The sequence below is a fragment of the Gadus macrocephalus genome, chromosome 11 (genome assembly GCF_031168955.1).
Source record: "Gadus macrocephalus chromosome 11, ASM3116895v1".
Classification (NCBI taxonomy): Eukaryota; Metazoa; Chordata; class Actinopteri; order Gadiformes; family Gadidae; genus Gadus; species Gadus macrocephalus.
In genome coordinates this window covers 4,246,576-4,266,763 of record NC_082392.1, presented here as the reverse complement: position 1 = coordinate 4,266,763, position 20,188 = coordinate 4,246,576, and the positions used below count along the sequence as shown (strand labels likewise).

Sequence of the window (20,188 nt, the reverse complement as noted above, 5' to 3'; positions counted from 1 at the left end):
TATGGACACAAAAGGTTCTGAAAAGTTGATGTTGATGACCTAGTAATAACGTTGAAAATTGTGAGGATAATCTTAATTGCTTTTTCAGCACTCTATTTGTAAAAGTCTACGCAACCAATCTGAGTTTTTCTCGTGGAAGAAATACACAAAACCTTTTTGGACCGGAGACATTAAAAAAATCTTTATTTACAGGTTGAAACAGTCTTTAAAACCTTGCTGTAGAGGATCAGCTGTCTCTCAAAAGTGTTTCAGTCTCGCTTCAATCTTAAATTAATCTGAAATACAAATGAAAGTCTTGTTTTCAAAACACATCAAAACGAACATACCTAATTATCTAGCAATTATATTTACAGTCTAGGGATGTAACGGTATGAAAATTTAACCTCAAGGTTATTGAGACCAAAATTATCCCGGTTTTCGGTATTATCGCAGTATTTTTAAATACCCAAAATATCCCCATACTTCAGACTTAGACATCTTAGAAGGTAGGGATGGGCAACAATCGTTGAATAGTCTGAGTCACGTAAAATATTGAATAATGAATGTGACTATCGTTATTTATTACACAGCTCTTCTCATTGCTGTTGAACGCTCCGTTCACTTGCATGGGCCTTCACAACTTCCGGTGGTGAATATTTTTTGAAAATTCACCGTTGCTAAGCATATCATGACCGCTGTCAAGGTAAGTCGATTTTTTTTTTCTATCGTAGCACTCAAGTTGTCCGGTAACTTATCAACCCCAGCGTCCTCGGTTGCTAAGCGACGTCAACGTCTGGCGGACTATTTCTCTGCTGATCAACACTACGAATGCTGGTAACGAATAAATTGTAAAAAGACATACCGTGTGAAGATATGTTTTTTGATGTGTCTAGTTCACCGTCATGCATGCTGTGTTCAGTAAAATAAATAAATAAATAAATAAATAGAGGTCTGTTTTCGGTGCATGTAGGCCTATCTGCCTAAGCCCATGTTGAAATAATTTTGATGTTGAATGTTTATGGCGCAGTTGGTGAAATAAACTGATTGATTTCAGACAAATAATAAAAGCCTCTCCCTGTGTCATTGTGTGTGCGTGTATCCGAGGTGCGTGTGTGCCTGCGTCCGTGCGTGGGGGGTTCTTTATTGATCGATTTTTTGAATATTATTCGAATACTTCTCAGCGAATATTGAATAGCATTTTTGCCAGAAATGCACATCCCTATTAGAAGGCTGATGGGTGTCTTGAGCGCTGTCGTCCCCTCCTTCCGCCATGATTCCAACTTCAAAAAACTTTAGAACATTATGTTGCAGGCTACACAATAAGCCTGCGCGGCAACTTCAGGAGACTCGGATGAAGCGATTGGAAGGATTTAAGCAAACGGTTTCCACACCGCGGGCGCGGTTATCCACCGAGATAATAATTTTGTTTGAAATGAAAACGGTAATTGTTATCGACAACATTATTATCGGGTTTACCGTTACATCCCTATTACAGTCAGGTCTATTTTTCTTACAAAGCACAATACATTATTAAGCCAATATAAACAAAAGGTCATTAACAACTCTTGGCTAATATATGTAAAGTGTAGGGGTGAAACGGTTAAAAGAAACTCATGTTCGGTACAATACATATAAGGTTGTGTCAGGGTTCAGTATGGTTGGGTACAGTTTCCATACATCGACAAATAAATCCCTGCATATTTCTCCTTGGTATTAGATTTTCAATGTATTAATACAGTCAACAACGTGGTAGCTTAACTTCCAGTAGCATAGGGAAACTGAAACAAAACACTAGTGCCTGCTTTAAAACATGAAATATAGTCATTTAAATAAAACTTCAACAAGGAACTAGAAAATGCATTTCCTGCAGAAAACGTGGTGAATGCTGTAGTACAAAGTGAGGTTGAAAATAATTTTTAATAAAGCCACATAGATTAAGACATAAAGAAACGTTAAATGGCTTAAATCAAGTGAAGGGATTTGAAAGTTCAAATGTATTGCAGTGCTGGTGTGTGTGTGTGTGTGTGTGTGTGTGTGTGTGTGTGTGTGTGTGTGTGTGTGTGTGTGTGTGTGTGTGTGTGTGTGTTTGTCTTTAAGAGAATAGCGAGCCGGTGCGTGATTAAAAGTAGCCCAATAGAGCGGGAAAAGCAGCCCAATCTGGCAACACTGGCTGAACGTCCTCCAAAATTAGCCCAATCCGGCGGGAAAAAACGCCCAATCTGGCAACACCGCTAGACGTCCTCACGCTACAGCTTCAATATAAATCAATGAGACCAACAGAAAACGAAGCCGGTAGGAAACTAAAACTGTGATAATGAATAAAGTTTAAATTATATTGAAGGCCTCCCCTTGACTCCCATGTTTAAAAAAAGATAGTATTTTAAAAGTAGAATATCTTAAAAAGTATAAAATATTTAAAAAATCAGAAAAGAAGCGAGCGACGCGATTCCAAGCTATTATGAACATTTTAAAATGTCTTTGGGTGAACAATTGAGGAAGGAGATAGGTTCCAAAGTTTGTAGAGAATAATAAAGAGGGAAGAAAGAAAGAAGAAAACTTATGAAGAACAATAGTTGAGCGCTGCATGCAGCACTCACCTAATAAATAGATCAGCAGCATATGGGCATGGGTTTTTCTACCTGAACCATTTTTTCTGATCATTTTGGGTCTAAGTGACTGATGTGGCAATGTTTTTCTAAATTGGTCGTGTTGAGGAAGAAAGCTGCAGCCATAATCCACAAAAACGGTGAGCAATGTAATCCTTTGAGGCAATAGTGCCCCGTCAATGAACGTCTTTTAAAAGTGCTTATTTTTGCTACTGACAGGCTCATCTTACACACTTTCATTATGGAAAGGATCCCTACAGAGACATACAACCTTCTTCTCTACCTTTCACTTGATCCGGTCTGTTATTGTGTCCTACCAAGACTAGCTTATCTTTAGTTTCACGTCTACACCCTTCTACTTCATCCCCATGAACAACTCATTTGTTATCTTAAAAGGGGCCCATCTAGGTCTGTTAACTATCAGCTCGGACATATGAAATTGACTTCTGTGCAGGTATTTTTTCAGTTTTTTGTGATTTTGTTTTGTGAAATTATGATCCTATAAAAAATATCTGAAACAACGTTATGTTGATAGTAATTATAAAAAATGGCGTGATGGTCTGTGGTGGTCTTCATGTGGACACTTGCTTACATTGCGAAAGACATTCCGCAGCTCAAGAAGTGCTTCCAAACTTCTGGCCAGAGATCCTCCCCTGGCCACAAGCCGCGTTTACATGGACAGATCTGTTCCGCATAGATTTCTATGCGGAACAGAAAATGATCATGTATACGCCTCATTCGGAATACAATTATCTGTTCGGCATAGATTCTATGCCGAATAGAAGAGGTGGTGTAGTCCGTTTTAATAGCCATGTATACACTTATTCCGAATAGATTGGGGTTTAACTTAGAGCAGCCGCAGTAGTTCGCAATTGGTCCACTGAGCTCCGTCGGTACTTTTAAGCACACCGAACTTCACCGCTGTCAAGGAAAATGGATTTATTGCCTGATTCACGTCTTTGTTATCACTCCGTAAAAGTAGTCCGGTAATCGTGTCCGGTTGCTAAGCGACGGGACATGGGTGTTTATTAATGACGTGTTTGCGTATCGTAGTGTCTGCGCGCGTCCGAGATAACTGTAAATGAGTAGGCTACTACTAGTACTTTTGCAGGCTGAACGTTAAAATACTTCCTTAGAGAGATGGCAGCTGCAGTAGTTCGCAATTGGACCTTCGAGGATTCCTGGTCACTAAATTCCCGTAAGACCACTCTCTCCCACCAGTTTTGGCTTCGGACTCGCATCCAAATTCCTCTCTCCTGCTGTGCTTTCATTAAAATCAAATTTAAAATCCCCGATAGGGATAAGACATCCATTATGTCGCCGCCGGTCCAGAGATGTGTCAGGTGTGCGCCAGAGACATAACGGACACTTTTGTTACTGCCATGTATACAGTACATTCGGAACACATTTTAGGAACAGATCTATGCCGCATAGAAATCTATGCGGATCAGATGTGCCATGTAAACGCGGCTACTGTCTCAGGAAAAGGACTCTGAAGGCCGTCAGAGATCCCCGTTAGTGAGGCGCTGCGAGACGACAGCCCTACTGTGTGATCATGCAGGCTGCCATCTTACAGGCTACGGCCGAGATGAGGGCGGCGCCCCGCCCACTCCCCTCCTCTGATTGGATGAAGGTGATGTCACAATGCGGTGTGAGCTCCCGGACTACCTCGTGGCACCTGTTTTGGAAACTGTGAGAAGGAAACAAAAAAAAATAAGAACCAAGAATAGGACAACTCTGCATCTCTACCATCTCTATGGTTCAACTCTCCCGCTGTATTCGGCAAACCTGCACCCACGTCCACCCTTTGCGTCTCGGCCTGCGCCTCACCATGGGTGCAGTTTGTAGACGGACCCGTCGACGCCCACCGTGATCTTGAGGGCCTCCTGGCTGCGGCGCTCGCGCATGACATTGATCACCGCGGCGAGACCGGCGGCGCACATGTGGGCGGAGCGCGTGGAGACGCTCTCACACACCAGGTGCACAATGTCACAGTCCAGCTCTGACGGCAGCAAGCCCAAGGTGGACAGGATGTTGTAGATCTGCTTCCTGTCTCCAGAGTCACTAACATGGGGAGCAGAAGTCAAAAAGGGCATTGCTAAGTCTTTGTATATTGAGAGTGAAGGCCTATGATATGTTATTAAGTCTAGACAACTGCTCCTAGAGTGGTTACAGAAGGCTATTGGCGATTCACTTGAAACAAGGACCAACATGAATGATGACTTATAAGCGTTGTGGGGCATGCACTGTGAAGCATGTCCCGCATGGCCTCACCTCTCCACCTGGGACACATAACGCGTCTCGAAGCCGCCGCGTGTCTTGAGCAGGTCTGAAGCGTCGCCGTTAAACAGCAGGTCTTGGTTGACGAGCTTGATCAAAACCAGCCTGACCAGCTCTCCCATGTACTTCCCGCTGATCAGCTTCTCATATCTGCCGAGAGGAACGAAAACCCCCAAAACCAACCACACGGGTGGGGTTAGGAACACTGCTTGGGGAGGAGGAGTGAAAGTTGGGGAAAGAGATGAAGAGCGATCGAAAAGGACGTGCGTCATGACAACACGTGTGCAAACAATGGCGCCTTCTCTATTTTCGCCGGGGGCGAGGCGCAGCGGGGGGGGGGGGGGGGGGGGGAGGGGGGCAGAAGGAGAGAGGTGCCGGATGCAAATCTGCATGTTGCCCATTTTGGGCCGTAGAGGCTGAAGAGGGTGAGCGAGAACCAGCCCGGCGTGCGGGAGGTCGGGTGAAAGGTAAACAGCCATTAGGCTGATGAGCAGCAGCCCAAGTTCAGGAGAAAGGGATCATTAATCTGACACCTCCGTCTGCTGACTGACCGCTGACGTATACACACTCTGACCAGTAACAAACATGCACTGCCAAAGAGCCGGTCACTTAGCAACCCCGCAGAAGTGCTCAGCTAAGGGGTCAGGTGAGTAATGCTCGAGAGTGATAATTATGATTCGCAAAAAAACAAAACTGTAACTAATCGAGTAAGTGGCATCTAAGGTTAAATGCCCCAGTGTGTCCGGGAGAACGTGCATGTTCCCCTGAAGAATAGGGAACGCAGGTGCGCATTTGGGATGGGATTACATAACCTGTCCCCCTGTCCCCCCCTCCCCTCCCCCCTCCCCCGCGCGTCTCAACTCACAGTTGCTGTCCGGGGTTCAGGGAGAACTCGTCCACCACCCGGTCGTACTCCAGTCTGAAGTCTTCCAGCTCCCCGTTGTCCCCGAAGGCCCCCCACTCTGTGTTCACACACATGCGACCCTCTTCTCCCTCCACCAGCTCCACAGTTCGCATCTCCTCCATGTAACAGGCGTTGCAACCCGTGCCTGTGAAAAAAAGAAGATCATCATTAGGGTACGTTGTCATAAAGCTGTATTGTTGACTGTGTGTGTGTCACATGGCAGCTTACCAACAATCATCCCAACCTCACAGCTGCGGTCTTCGTAGTAGCAAGATATCATTGTGGCCACTGTGTCGTTCACCATGGCAACCACATCCATCTCAAAGTCCTGAATCGAATAATACAGAAAATAAGACAATCATGCAAGTGGAAATTTATGTTGGAGTCGTTGGTGCAGCTTTCCACTGAGCTGAGCTACCTACCCCTCGCCTCTTGATTGCATCCCTCAGCAGGCCCACAATATTGTTCCCTTCTGCCCCTGAAGCCTTGAAACCTTTGGTCCAGTTCAGTAGAATGCCCTGTGGGAAGAGCCAGCATAACAACATTTACCTATTTTCTGTCAACGTGTCATATTTCTGCTGCTACAAAGACCTACCGACAACTTCAAAGGTTTACCATTTCCACTTCACGATAATACAGAATAATCAATTGGGTAAAGGTAAAAGGATTTAACGTGATGTTTTCCATGAGAATCAGCCTACCTTGTCAATATCTTCATGTCGGACGGGGAAGGAGAAGGTGAACCCGAGAGGAAGCTTCTTATGCTTGATGTGGTGTTTGCCGAGAAAATCTGAGATGCACTCCGCTATGTAGTCAAAGAGCTGTGTGTTGTGTGAGTGTGGAGACAGGAGATAGATGAGAAACACCATCACATGACACCTATGGTAGCTTTTAAAGAACGTTGAGGGAACGGGGTTTGTCCTCACCATTTCAGCGGTTCCGGTCATCGCGTCTTCAGAGATCGAATACATCTCGTTTTTGGTCTCCACCTTCCAGCCCCGCTCCTCGTCCTCTCCCACCTTCACCAGCATCACCCGGAAGTTGGTGCCCCCCAAGTCCAGGGCGAGGAAGTCTCCCACCTCTGACGTGACCGCAAACACTCCAATGTATTTACAGCTTTACCGTTCCAGTAGCGAACATCAGGCTCACGCTATCCTAACCTTGGCAACGCTTCGATGTCAGAGCGACACACTCTTACGACACTTAAAAGTTCCCCAGCAACGGGTTGTTGCTAGGGAACCCCACCCCGGTGCAAAAGCGACAACGACAGCCATTTATAGCGGGGCAGTGTATCTACCTGATCCTTCTGGGGTAGAGCAGACGTAGGTGGGGAGCATTTTGACGCTGGCTTCCTTGTGTGTCTCCAGACGCAGTCCTCGGTCCATCTCAAGCTGCATCCTCTTCATGACCTCTTTCAGGTCCTCCTTATTCAGACGGAACTCGGAGAGGATCTGCTCCACCTGCAAAGAGGCAGGGGACATTGCCGAGTTGCCATTAGACGATAGGTCAAGGATTATACGTAGCTTCTGTTGCCAAGTGAATGCATAATATTGAAGATAGGAGCAGATGATGAAAAGGGATTACTTTGAAAAGGGAGTCCATAGAAAAGTATAGAATGAATGTGTCTTGCACAATAAATCTTCCAGGACCAAAATAATCCACAAACATAAAGGATGAAACTATGAAAAGACACACAAGTTACAACTAAATTCTTTAACACAACCATATTGACAGCACAGGAATGATATTTTAACAACTTAAACAAAGTTGCCCAACCCGAAAAAATCCCTCCGAACCAAAATGGGAAGGCATACGAACACAAGATGAATGAATAACATTACAGCCACTCAACCATAGTATCACCTCAAGCTCCTATATTGTTACTATATTTATACTGGACTGGATCACAGGACCAAACTTGCTCTGCTATCTGTTCTATGCTTCAAGTCCCGTGGGTTTACTCTGATGGATAATATAATTTTTTATGCACCGAGAAAGCATGGAATTACCTACAACACATCTTCAAGATTGACTCTCTTTCTTACTCTCCTGACCCCTGAACATTTCAGGTGTAGGATCTCAAACCACTTCAACACTGCGGGCTCGCGCCAAGTATTTTCCTCTTTGATTTGTTTAATTTTTGCATTTCTCTGTCTCTCAATATCTTTGTAAATTTGTAAAACCTAATTTACCTTTGAGGATTAAATAAAGGTTTTATGAATAAATGAATGAATGAATGAATGAATAATTATAACTCGAATAAGAACAAGCGGTTGGTCTTACCATGAGGCTTTGATCCACCTCAGCGTTGTAACTACTGGGCATCTTCAGAATCTGCCTAAGATGAGTGCTCACACACGGCATCTCCAAGGGTCTGCTGGATGTGCTGCTCAACGGGCTCAGGGTGTTTCTAGGTGCGCGCTGAGTGTGTGTGTGTGTCTATTATGTAACAGTGAACCGCCTGGACCACTGGGAAGAGCCATGCTTCTTAAGCTCCACTAAAGTGGGCAGGCCACAGAGGAGCCCCCCCCCCCCCCCCCCCCCCCCATCTGGCCACATGCAAACAAGAACAGCACCTTCCCCATGGAGGCAAACCTACATGAAGGAGGAAAGGTCTGCTGGCCCAGAGGACGCATGTTGAACCATGATCCGATTAACATATGTTTTGGATCTGCGTTCTTAACGCATATGCTAGTATTTATTAAGCTTTTCATTTGAAGCTTATGATCCACCTAACAGGATGCTCATACATATCATTTTATTTTGTTTTATGTCTGTGAGAGGTTCATGGTCATTTTGCTGACTGTGATCTACGTTTTTTTTTACAATTCATACAAAGCTTTAATGGCCTAAGCGACAAAAAACATTGATGGATTTTGTTTATGAATGTTTACTTATATTAGGCAACAGGACCTGTGACATTGAACGCACCTTCAACAAGCTATTGACATGTTACTTCTTTGGCATTGCCAAATCATACTTTTATTTAAAGAGCCAAAGGTTCAATGTTTAAAATAGAGAACCAGAACAGCACTACAGGATGAATGACCAGAGAAAGCATTTGCCATGTGTCAGTGGTTATACTTTGTATTCTAGCAGTGACCATATCTGATTGAAGAAGATAGAGGCATTTTGGCAAGTGACCCTTTCCCTCAGTGCACTTTACTACAGTGCAGAACCAGCGGTGTTCACAGACCATAATATGAATACACAAACACACGTGCATGCACAGAGGCAAGCACACACACACACACACACACACACACACACACACACACACACACACACACACACACACACACACACACACACACACACACACACACATTATGCACGGTATATATATATATATATAATATTATATATATATATATGCAGGTGTGCAAAAACAGAAAATATGCATTATGGGAATTCATTTAGGAATCAATAGTGCAATGCTAAACACATTGGAATCAATAGGGCAATGCCGAGCACATTGTGGAATTGTGTAGCATTATTTATATCTATTAAAGGTTGGGTATGGGATTTGCGAAAAGCCAGCAGATTTTGAAAATACAAAACTATCAAATGGTCCTCCATTCCAAGTACATGGACGTCCGGTCATGCACAAGCGCGAACACAGATGCGCGAGAGCGAGCCAGGCTAGCTAGGTTGGAGTTTAGGGTTGTCTTTTAGTGCTAGGTCCAAATGTGGATTAGTTAGTTAGCTAGCTCCAGTAGCTACCGCAGGATAACAACAAACAGAAGCTTGCTCTGGGTCACGCGCTTTGAGTACGTGCACGAAGGGATCACGCGCGGGGAGCGGGGAAGGGGAGGGGGAGTGCAGTACGATCGTTTGATGGACGTACTTACTGTCCAATGCCACTCGGTTGTTCTGAAAATCATTGGCTGGAGTTTTTCGAGCCCTGCCCGTTCCACAGATGATTGACTTGTTTAATTTTTATGTCAGAACTACTTACTCAGTGGTTGTAAGTGGGTTATGATAAGGATTTCAAGTCATTTTGCAAAAATGGCCAAAAAAGAGAATTCCATACCCAACCTTTAATAGACAGAAATTGCTAGACTTTACTATTTATTGATAGATATTTATTGATTTTTTTTTTTATTGATAGACTTTACATAGGTTCACTCATTCACTACTTCAGAGATCCAGTGCAGATATCTAGAGACAACTGCTCAGCTTTTTTACTTTCACTGTAATTCCTAATAAAGAGAATGTATGACACCTTTAATGATACATAAAGAAAGAGAAATTTTATCTCAAACATGCTGTGTTGGCATTTGCGGTAGAGATCAACTCATTACCTTGAAAGAAGGAACAAATTAAACAAATAAAAGGTACCGTACATGCTGTTCATGTAGTACCTATTCATGGTTTCTTTAATATAGGAAGATTGGATGAACAAAGCACAAAGATAAATCGGCCAGTTTGTAACAAAATGCGTTGCTTTAAGAAAAAATAAGTAAACCCATGCCCAAATAAGGTTTATTTTATGTGATGCTATAAACAAATGCTCTAGTATGCTATGTTCTTTTTCAATTATCATTGCAAGTGATAGGATGTTCTTCACATCAGATCCTGCTTTTTATTGTAATCCCAATGCTATATAATGAATAAATGAGGCCTACTAGTTGTATCTAACTTTTGGGGTCCATTTGCACCATTTTTTACTGTAGCCTGTATAAGAGTTAACTTGTGCACTTCGTACCCATGATAAAATAAAAAACGATAGGCCTACAATTCAAACAAGTTGGACAAATGCACATACATTTTAAGACACACAATGGTCGTTTGCGTGATCGATTTGGACATACCGGTACATAAATTGTTGAGCAAGAGATCTTGGTCTTACCTTTTCCATCGTAATAAGTGCGTCCATGCCAAATATTTCCCGTTGACCATGGGTGCTGCGATGAACGAATGTGCTTTTGGTGAATCAGCACTGAAAATGAATAAGTAATTGTAACATTGAGTCCGTGCGGTAAAACAAAATATTTAAAATACCCACGATAGTCTAATCCATTGTCCGAATAAAATGCAAAGTGTAAGCCCTATAACCCTTCACGGCATGTTTTTTTTTTATAACAAAAACAATCAAATAAAATTAAGTTCATTGTTAAACTAAAACCTCTTTGACGACAATGTCTGATTAGAAAGACTTAAGAATGTATCTTAATTTCTCGCTTTGACTTCAACCTAACGTCCTAAAAAAGCCAAGCTGGTGCTCTATCATGGTAAGGTTGGTGAAGTCCGTCGAAGTCTGCCAAAGTCTGCCAAATAGTAGACTAGTAGACCTAGGCCTAACTACCAGGCGAACTTAGAAAAACATATTTTGATAAGTAGGCCTAATATAAACGATAAAACGAGAATAATGGGGGTGGGGGTGGGGGAGGGGGTGGGAGGGAAATTCTTGTCTTGCCACAACTATCCATCAACAGCTTTGCCGTGCTGGCTCCCTGGTTTCCACGCCAAAACGTTTTCATTGTTTCCCTGGAAATGGTTTTACCGACCACACATTGATGGAAAACACTTAGCTCAGAACTAAGTGGCTCGGGGGAAATTGTTAAATGAAGCAAACTTACTTGGGAAAACACCAAAATGATGGTAGCAGATCTTTCAATCAACAATCTACCATTGACACGTTACTGAAAAATTAAGCCTATACCCAGCTTTTTCTTTAAATCATTCACAGGACAAATAAAACAAAACAAAAAATACTATCAACATACAGCATATATAGATCTAGATATACATCTTTATATTGATTTATAGATATATCTATCTATATATATATAGATATATATATATGAAGAAATTCGTTGCTTTGTTTTGGTGATACATTTAGCGGGTTATATTTGTTGCAAAAGCTTTCCTGCTGTCCTCCGGCCGAAACCCCCGGAACCTTTCTCCTTTATGTGTTCCTAATCGGACTCATATCCCGCTGGACATTTAATGGGTCGTGACGTGGTAATGGTTTGTTTTCCAGGTAGCATTTGGAAAATTGCTCTGCCCTAATCGAGTCTTACGTGCTCAAAAGTTGATGACAATTCTTTCAAATCCAGTGTTGTGCGAAGTTGGGATCTATTGTGTTTCCTGGACCAGGACCATCCTGTGTGGCTGCTCTGTGTGGTGAGGCCCGCACCTAGACCGACTAGCCACAGCCAATTACATAGCATAGATAAAATAGGAGTTGTCATGACGTCATCCGCTCTATCTAACACTACTATACTATACTACGTTACATGTCAAAATATTTATTTATTTTGTAGGATGCCGACATGTTAGTAGAAAAACAGCAAGTTGGCACGTTAACCGCCTAATGTTAGCATTGACGTTAGAATTAGCACTCCTATATAAGCCGGATGAGTATGACTCGTGTGTTTCGTCTTGTGTTGTGTTGTTCACCAGATCATTCGGGGCTCGCTGCTCATATCTGCCGTGTGATTGACACCACCGCCACTTCTGAATCAACATGAAACTCTTCAGCCTCAGCATCCTTCATAAAGGGGCCACCAAATCCCACCTACTCAAGGCGGCCTACGACCTGTCTTCTTTCAGCTTCTTTCAGCGCTCCAGGTGGGTGTGACAACCACCACTACCCCCTCTCCAGTATTCCCGTGTACCTTTTTTAGACGGATGGTTATTACAATCTAGCTGTATCTTTATTCTCAATTCCATTACAATGGTATAACGTTGGTGCTTCAAAGAAGAAAAATAGTGCTTAAATATTATCATTCGATAATTAGTGCTATTAATTTGCATTGAGCCATTGTTGATTTACTAGTTGTCTGGTTTCAAAATCCCCATGTGCATCGTCTCATTTGGTCTGTAGTGTCCAGGAGTTCATGACATTCACCAGTGCCTTGATTGTTGAACGGACATCACATGGAAGCCGAGCCTCTGTCAAAGAACAAGGTTATATATGAGCACAAACATCCCTCCCAACGCTATGAAGGATTCCCCATTACCTCCTGACATATCCCCCACACACTAGCATAAATGCCTGGGTCCTCTACCAAAACCATACAGGTTCCTTCAGTCATCCTAATCAGTGCTTTATTTTAAAGGCTTATTTAATTAATTTGCTGTGCAGATAATTCAAATGAAACTGTCCATGTGCAGGCTATTCTATATAGTGTGGCCTGGGATTAAAGTGTCTGTCAAATGACAATATTAATAGTTGTTGATATCAGACGTAGACTCGCATTACCCATGTGACGTTAATGGCTCAACAGACGTGATATCCTAAAAGTTTTTATACCAAACAATGCTCCTGCTCCTTCCTCCAGAGTATCTTTGTCATGTGTACGTGAGGAACGACGACCTGAGTGCGGTCGTCATAGCTGACCATGAATACCCGCAGAGAGTCTGCTTCACACTGTTGGACAAGGTGGGCAGTGCGGCTGCACAGACAACCTGGAATCACTCACTCTGTCTTGACACTAACTCAGAATTAATCATTTTTGGGGGTGTCCTTTCTTAACATCTTTTAGGTTTTAGAGGAGTTCTCAAGGCAAGTGGACAGTATAGACTGGCCTTCTGGAAACCCTGAAACCATCAACTACAGATCCCTCGATCTTCACCTAGCTAAATACCAGGTACCTTTTTTAACCATGTGATACAGTTTGTGTGTTTTAAATGAGCCACAGTACAAATATTTAGCAGACGTTTTTCAACAGCTTTCATACAGTTTGGATGTTGCGTGCTAAAGTCAATTAAGATGATGCTGCCTGTATTTTAAGTGTGGAGCAACGAGAGTTCTGATAATGGATTTGTATGCCAGATGTATTGCATGATACGTGATAAGCTTTACAGCTAAACAACCATTGGAGTTCAACTTTATAATTGCTATTTTATGTGGAATCTGAGTTAAAGTTTTGCCATGTTTTTCTGGTTTGTTTGTGTAGAAAAATACAAACGTTTTAAAAGGTAACAAGAATTGAATAAAAGGTGTATGAAGGCTTCTGTTTCTGGCTAGAATCCCAAGGAGGCGGATGCAATGACCAAAGTTCAGGCTGAACTGGACGAGACAAAGATTATTCTGGTGAGACATTTCTTGAGAAAACCTTGGAGGGCTTGTGGTCTCTGGTTGCTGGAGTTGCACAATGTTTCTAATTGGTTGTCCTATCTGTTCATCTAGCACAACACCATGGAAAGCCTGCTGGAGAGGGGGGAGAAACTGGATGATCTAGTGGCAAAGTCTGAACACTTGGGGAACCAGTCCAAAGCCTTTTACAAGACTGTAAGTCCTGGAACCTTGTTCCGGATGGGATAAATTGCCTTGCAGTCAGCAACCATTCCTAATTTTATTTGTATGCGTCTGTTTCTTTTTCTCTGTGCAGGCACGGAAGCAGAACTCATGCTGTGAAATCATGTGATGCCTCTGCCTTGTCCCCTCGGACATGCCTCTCTGCCTTTCTGCTATTCCTACGACTCCCATCATGCACCTGCCCCCAGCTCTCAGCACATGGGCCAGATGCTGCTCAGGGTAGACGGACTGGGAGACATGGTGGAAGACCATGGGCATCTAGGTCTGGCCTGACTGGTGGGAGCTAAAGGTGGCTGAATGGGGTTTAGTCAGGGAATTATTTTTGAACCTTTCAAAGTTAAACGTCATTGTGGTGTTTCAATGCCAGCTGAGGAGTTAATAGCGTGAACTTGTGTATTGGTGGTGTATTGTTCAAATGTCTTTAATATTGCATTTTCGGTATACCGATTTTAAAGGTCCAGAATGGCGTTTAAGTTGTACTCCTAGGAAACCAGGAAAGAAAATTAACACTAGGTGTCTGTTCTTTTGTTTCAAGTAAAATCCTGACAATCCGCAATTCTTATTATAATCTAAAGGAAATGATAAAGAAAACGATTTCAAAGTTAAATCGCTCCCAAATCCAGAGACTGACATAGGCATAGTTGACTAGTGGTCACTGTTGACTTTCTCCCATTTGTTTCTGTTTGTTGAGGTCAGCTGAGGTTCTGTCATGTTGGCCCAACCAGCAATGGGCCTTCTCGGATGCGACTGGACCTTTTTTGATAACGATTATTAAAGTTTTCTTTGTTTTTGTTTTAAACCTCATGATGATGAGCAAACACTTTCAAACATTCCCATTTAGAATTGATGGACTTGTCATGACACAAATGTTTCTATGCTAATAGTTGGTGACAGTTTCAATGAGCTTGTGAGTAAAGTTGATGTTTGGCTTCAACACATTTATCGGATTAATGTGCTCTTGCATTGCGCCTTATCGCTTCATGAATCCAATGTCCTTTACGCTCCTTTCCTCACTCACTGGTTGTTGGATGCAAAACAGAGCCTAGATGTAATGAGATGCATAGGCGTCTTGGATTTTAAGACCAGACCAGATGCATATAACCATGATATTCATGGAAGTGGATGTGTAACTGAGTTCATTCCCACACCTGTTGGCAAAACCCTGTCCTCGACATGTTCTCGGACTGACTACATAATCCATGCCCGGTGAGTGTCTCCTGAATTTGCAACAGATAATTAAAGAAACATCAGTAGACAAAGTTCATCCCATTTTGGTAACTAGACATAATCTCAATTTGTCCGATTCATCCAATGTACTTGTCACTTTTTGCTTTGGATTGACCTCTGGGAGATTGAACCGAATCTATTTAAGTTAAGACAGTGTTCTCAGTCAATAACCGATTATCCATTTAAGATGAATTGCCTTTGGTATTGTGTCTGGGTGTCTTAAGAAGTCTAACTTTAAGTCTGCAGTTGGTGCGTGTGTGTTTGAGAGAGAGTTGTTGCTTCTACACCTTTTACAGTATTCATGTGGAATACCTTTTTTTTTCTTCTATTATTTTTTTGCTGACAGAAAATACACAGGCTAGAAAGGCAGGTTAGAGAATCCAAAACCTTGTAAGCCCACTTTGTTTCTGCATGGGTTATAGTCACCATGTGTCGCTCTGTCCAATTATAATTAGGTAAGTGTCAAACATGCTGCAACTATCTATTTACCAATACAATTGTTGTTCAACTCCAGTAACCATCACAACTTTGTATAGGGAACCTATATAGGTCTATATAGTCTGCCAACAATTTGAGGAGTAGGCCAGAAACAATTCATAGTCTTATATTATATCTGGTGGAAATTCTAATATAAAATCTGTCGCAGCCAAACTGATTTGTAAAACGAAATCTTCCATGGCTCAAATGTATGCAAGCGTGCGCAGTCGTTTTATTTTCTGATGTATTTCTCTTGTTGAAATAAAGGAATATTGATAACATAAAGTTAATACGGCCTACTATTTTATCATTTGTCCGTATCTTGTAAGGAGAATTCTGTCACAAAATGTCCAAAAAAGTATTTAGCCTGGGGAAGGTGCAAAACATTAGCAAAGTATTTTTTTAATTAATGCCTCGAATAGTCCGGTTAAATAGATGTGTTTTTTTAATCAAACAGAGATTTCGTTCAATCACTACTCTACTACAACGTTAATCTTTCCATGCCTTAGATCCTGTTTGACAAGGTCACCATGACGCGACGTCGAAACCATGATGAAACTTTCTCAGCCGTGAAGCGAAAAAATGTGCTGAATGCGGAATGGGAGCCCTTTTTCTGATTGGGTGTTGGAAAAAAAGTGTTCACAAGAAGATTGAATAGACTATAACTATTGACTAAAACTATTTGAGAAACTATTTGAGAAAATGCGTGATTTGATACAATATAGTGTCACTTAAATGGAAATTTACAGCAGTCAAAGAAACCTATTGATTTAGGCCCAATCCCGTTTCTACCCCTTACCCCTTCAAATCAAGGGGGAGGGGTAAGGGTAAGGGGTAAGGATGGGATTGGGCCTTAGTTTTCTCTGGTCAACATGTACTTTTTTTTTTTTTTTGATACGGTAGGCCTATGTGATGCCATGCTTCAAGGATTTTGTTTTTTTTAAAGCCTACCTCTGAATTTACACCAATATATTGCCTAGCCATGCTGCTGCAACATGACTGAATGTTTTGGAAATACGGCACGTTTATGTCTTTTCATTTCAAGGCGCACTCATATTTTCATATACATTTTCATCAGGTTTCAGTCCTGAGGTATTGGAATGGAAAGTCTATTTTAGTTCTTTGAGATAAACCCTATGCAGCATGCATGCCTTTTAGATAAAAAAATTGGATGCCAAATGATATGGCCCACTTTTTAACCACTGTTCAATGTGATTGATGAGCTGTTGGTTTTGAAGGCATTAGTTACTTAAGCACTTCAAGATGGTATCTTGTGTATTTCCTATGTATTTTCTGACAACCTTGTTTTCCATTATTTCTTCACTCAGATAAACTAAAGTTTAAGACATTATTTTTTAATGAATAAATACTAGGCACTGTGCAAGCTGTTGAATACATGGTCTACAAAGCCCACTGCGTGCTCTAATCATATCCCTTAATAGAATTCAAACTGCTTTTTATTTTGCCATGATCTCATTCCAGCTGAGATCCAAAAGCCATTTCAAAATCGACCTTCTAGTGACATCGCATGCACATCTGTTCACCCAGATGTATGATGGATGTATCAACCTACCAGTTGGTACAGTCCACTTGGTAGGCTGGTAGGTTGATACATGTCATAGTACGTTTGCTTGTGACGTCACTATAACAATAAGTAGCTTGGCATGTCAACATCACACATCGGTGGTAAAAGAAGCACTTATATTCAGATTCGACAAACCCTAGAGGAGATCTGTTTGTTTCGTTCGCCTTGTATCAAATCGATGTCCTAACATTATTTCGACCTGCTCCAAAACCCACCATGGCCACTTTTCGTTGAAATATCTTGTTCTTTTAATTAATTATTTAGAGTTGCTAAGTGTTGATTTTGGTGTTATTTTAACACTTGCAGTGCTAAAATAGCTCTGTTGTTGAAGAGAGTTGGTTGAATGCCCTCTTACTCAGAGTTAAATCCGTATCCGGTTTTAACGCGCTCTTTTTCTTGAACTCGAGTTTGGTAGAGAAAGCCCAGCATCTGGAAGGGTGATATAACTTACACAATTTGGAAAGGTGAGGACCAGATATATTGACTTATTTAGCAAGTTACTCTTGATTTAAAAATAAGTGTTCATACGTTAAGTGCCGCAAATGTGCTCAAACTGGTGGGGATATTAAGGTTGAATCTCATTCCTTTGCTTGCTTCAAAATCTCAGCCCTAACCCTCGCTGTTGCGCGTTCACGCGCCGTGGAGCCATGTCCCAATACCATTTTAAAGGTAGTTTAAGGGGTAGGGGGAGGGCTAACATCCCCTCAAAATTGAGATTTTCGATGGGCACCCTCAAAGCGCTTCAGTTCTGACTTGCTCCCACAATACCTTGCGAGAAAACGGAAAATCAAGAAATATCCTAGACAAGATGGAGGGCGAAAAGATGCGACAGGATTGGAAAAACACAAATGTAAGTGTTTTCTCTGTAATTAACTAGTAATTATTTTATTAATTATACTCTGCAGCACGGCCGCGGGCTTCGAAGCCAGGCCGCGGACTGTCGGAAGATCGCGAAAGTCTGTGGCCGACTTTCGCGGAAGATCGCGAAAGTCCGCGGCCGACTTTCGCGGGCCGCCCGACTTTCGCGGGCCGCCCGACCCCGGTTCTCGGCCGGGCTGCAGCCCGATCACGGGCTCTGCAGCCCGGCCATCGACCGGGCTGCAGACTGGACTGCATACGACCGGGCTGGATATCATGTCGTATGATATCCAGATCTTCCATGTTCTAGTGACTCCAGGTTAAAAATAAGCTTTATACTAATATATTATATTATATTATTAATATATAATATATTATATTATATTAGTAATATTCTATAAGTATTATTATATCCACTAATATATTATATTATATTAGTAATATTACATGGTTAATCAATGTATTTTTTGGCAGTACTATATTGTGTACATAGCTATTATATATTGTACATAACATATGGCCATATCAACCAGTTCTGGCATATAATTCCTAATTCCTTCTTATTCGTTTTCTTTCAGGACTTCGTTGAGTCCACTGCCACCAGCACCCCCACCTCTCCCTCATGCTCCTCCACCCCAGGCACCTCTTCCACCACCCCAGACACCCCTTCCAAGAGGAGTGCCAGGGAGCAGGCGAGGCATGAGGAGAGCGAGGCAAAGTTGGTGGAATGGTGGAGAAGATGTGATTCTCCACCATTCTCTCAAAAGCTGAGAGAGAGTGTGTGTGTGTGTGTGTGTGTGTGTATTTTTAGGTGTGCGTGTGTGTGTATTTTTAGATGTGTGGTTCAGTGTTTCTTATTTAAATAAAGTGTTTCTTCTAAAGTGTTCTTGTTCTTAACCGATTATTATCTAAGGGTGCACTCACACTAGGCCATCTGGCCGTGGCCGTGGCTGTTTTAGGTGTTCTGCTACGGCATGGGCTGCTACGGTACAGATGCTAATGAGCCGACACGCGCACAAGCACGGCTACGCAACCTGAGCTGGATGAAGTATAGTCAATGCGACGACCACGGACACAGTAATACCACCTTTAACATGTAGCTAAGAGACATTCAAAATAAAGGTATATTACGAGGGACAAATAGTATTATTATTCTTAATTTTTTTTTAACACTTTATTTAAACATGCCAATTACAAAATATAAATACCATTTCAGGTTAAACATCTTTACAATGGGTGGGAAGCAATAAGACGCACCAACACACAGTTGCCTGTTGCAAAATGGTTCAGAGTTTAATAGAAATAGTTAGGGTTAGCTGGTATGGCGTTATCTGGTATGGCTATAGTCTATTGTTAGCTTAGTTCGTGTTGTTTCGTCATGTTAATCGCTAGTAATAGTAAGTCATTTGTAGAAATATAGCCTTCATCACAGACTGTAGGAATGTCACCCACCCTGACGCTCGTAATCTGTAGTGCAAGGGAGTTCGCGCACAGATCCATGAGACAAACGGCTACGCGCACACATGCAAACCCATAGCGAGTGACGTAGGACGTAAAGTCCCGCCCAGGTCGAAGTGGCGTCGATTTAGAGAGTCCCACGTCTAGTAAGCTAGCGATGCTTACACAAAATCTTTCCGGAAGTAGAAGACATTCGGATACTACTCGCTTACCTAAAACTCGCTTACTACGTTCTGCTTACTCAATTTGACGTCATAGTTAGTAAGAGTAGTAAGCAAGTAGGTGGTTTCGAACACACCCCATGATTCGATTCACCATTCGATTCACCGGAAACTCGACTAAACCAGTTCAGTCGAGTTTCCGTTAGAATGTATAAAAACAGCTTCATTAAAGTTTTCCTCAAGTCCATATTTCACGAATTCAGCATTAAACTTACGACTCAAAAGATTTATCACAAATCGATCACGACAGTTTAAATGGGTCAGTTGAGGTGCCACATGTTGAAAGCCTCGTCCTACTGTTGTGTAGCAACAGCAATACTGTTG

The 20,188-nt window shown here is 42.1% G+C and overlaps 3 protein-coding genes across 3 annotated transcripts in view; 1 reads left to right on the top strand and 2 right to left on the bottom strand.

Moving 5' to 3' along the window:
• Nucleotides 1–3,761: 3,761 nt before the first annotated feature.
• Nucleotides 3,762–8,674, bottom strand: gck (glucokinase (hexokinase 4)). The gene is made up of 10 exons (XM_060065383.1): nucleotides 8,053–8,674; nucleotides 7,067–7,229; nucleotides 6,696–6,850; nucleotides 6,471–6,590; nucleotides 6,192–6,287; nucleotides 5,998–6,097; nucleotides 5,731–5,914; nucleotides 4,860–5,015; nucleotides 4,416–4,649; nucleotides 3,762–4,275 (listed from the first exon to the last, which is right to left on the bottom strand). The coding sequence occupies exons 1-10, from the start codon at nucleotides 8,131–8,133 to the stop codon at nucleotides 4,128–4,130; spliced, it is 1,437 nt and encodes a 478-aa protein (XP_059921366.1). The 5' UTR covers nucleotides 8,134–8,674; the 3' UTR covers nucleotides 3,762–4,127.
• Nucleotides 8,675–11,697: 3,023 nt separating this feature from the next.
• Nucleotides 11,698–15,928, top strand: ykt6 (YKT6 v-SNARE homolog (S. cerevisiae)). The gene is made up of 8 exons (XM_060064493.1): nucleotides 11,698–11,898; nucleotides 12,178–12,345; nucleotides 12,602–12,684; nucleotides 13,059–13,159; nucleotides 13,263–13,367; nucleotides 13,748–13,813; nucleotides 13,910–14,011; nucleotides 14,112–15,928. Exons 2-8 carry the CDS (start codon nucleotides 12,242–12,244, stop codon nucleotides 14,145–14,147), a joined length of 597 nt encoding a protein of 198 aa, XP_059920476.1. The 5' UTR covers nucleotides 11,698–11,898; nucleotides 12,178–12,241; the 3' UTR covers nucleotides 14,148–15,928.
• A 4,229-nt stretch (nucleotides 15,929–20,157) lies between these two features.
• The window catches only part of LOC132467489 (rho guanine nucleotide exchange factor 28-like), a 37,817-nt gene continuing 37,786 nt past the window's right edge, over nucleotides 20,158–20,188 (bottom strand). The window contains 1 exon segment of the mRNA XM_060064810.1: nucleotides 20,158–20,182. Coding sequence (XP_059920793.1) covers nucleotides 20,158–20,182 — 25 coding nt within the window.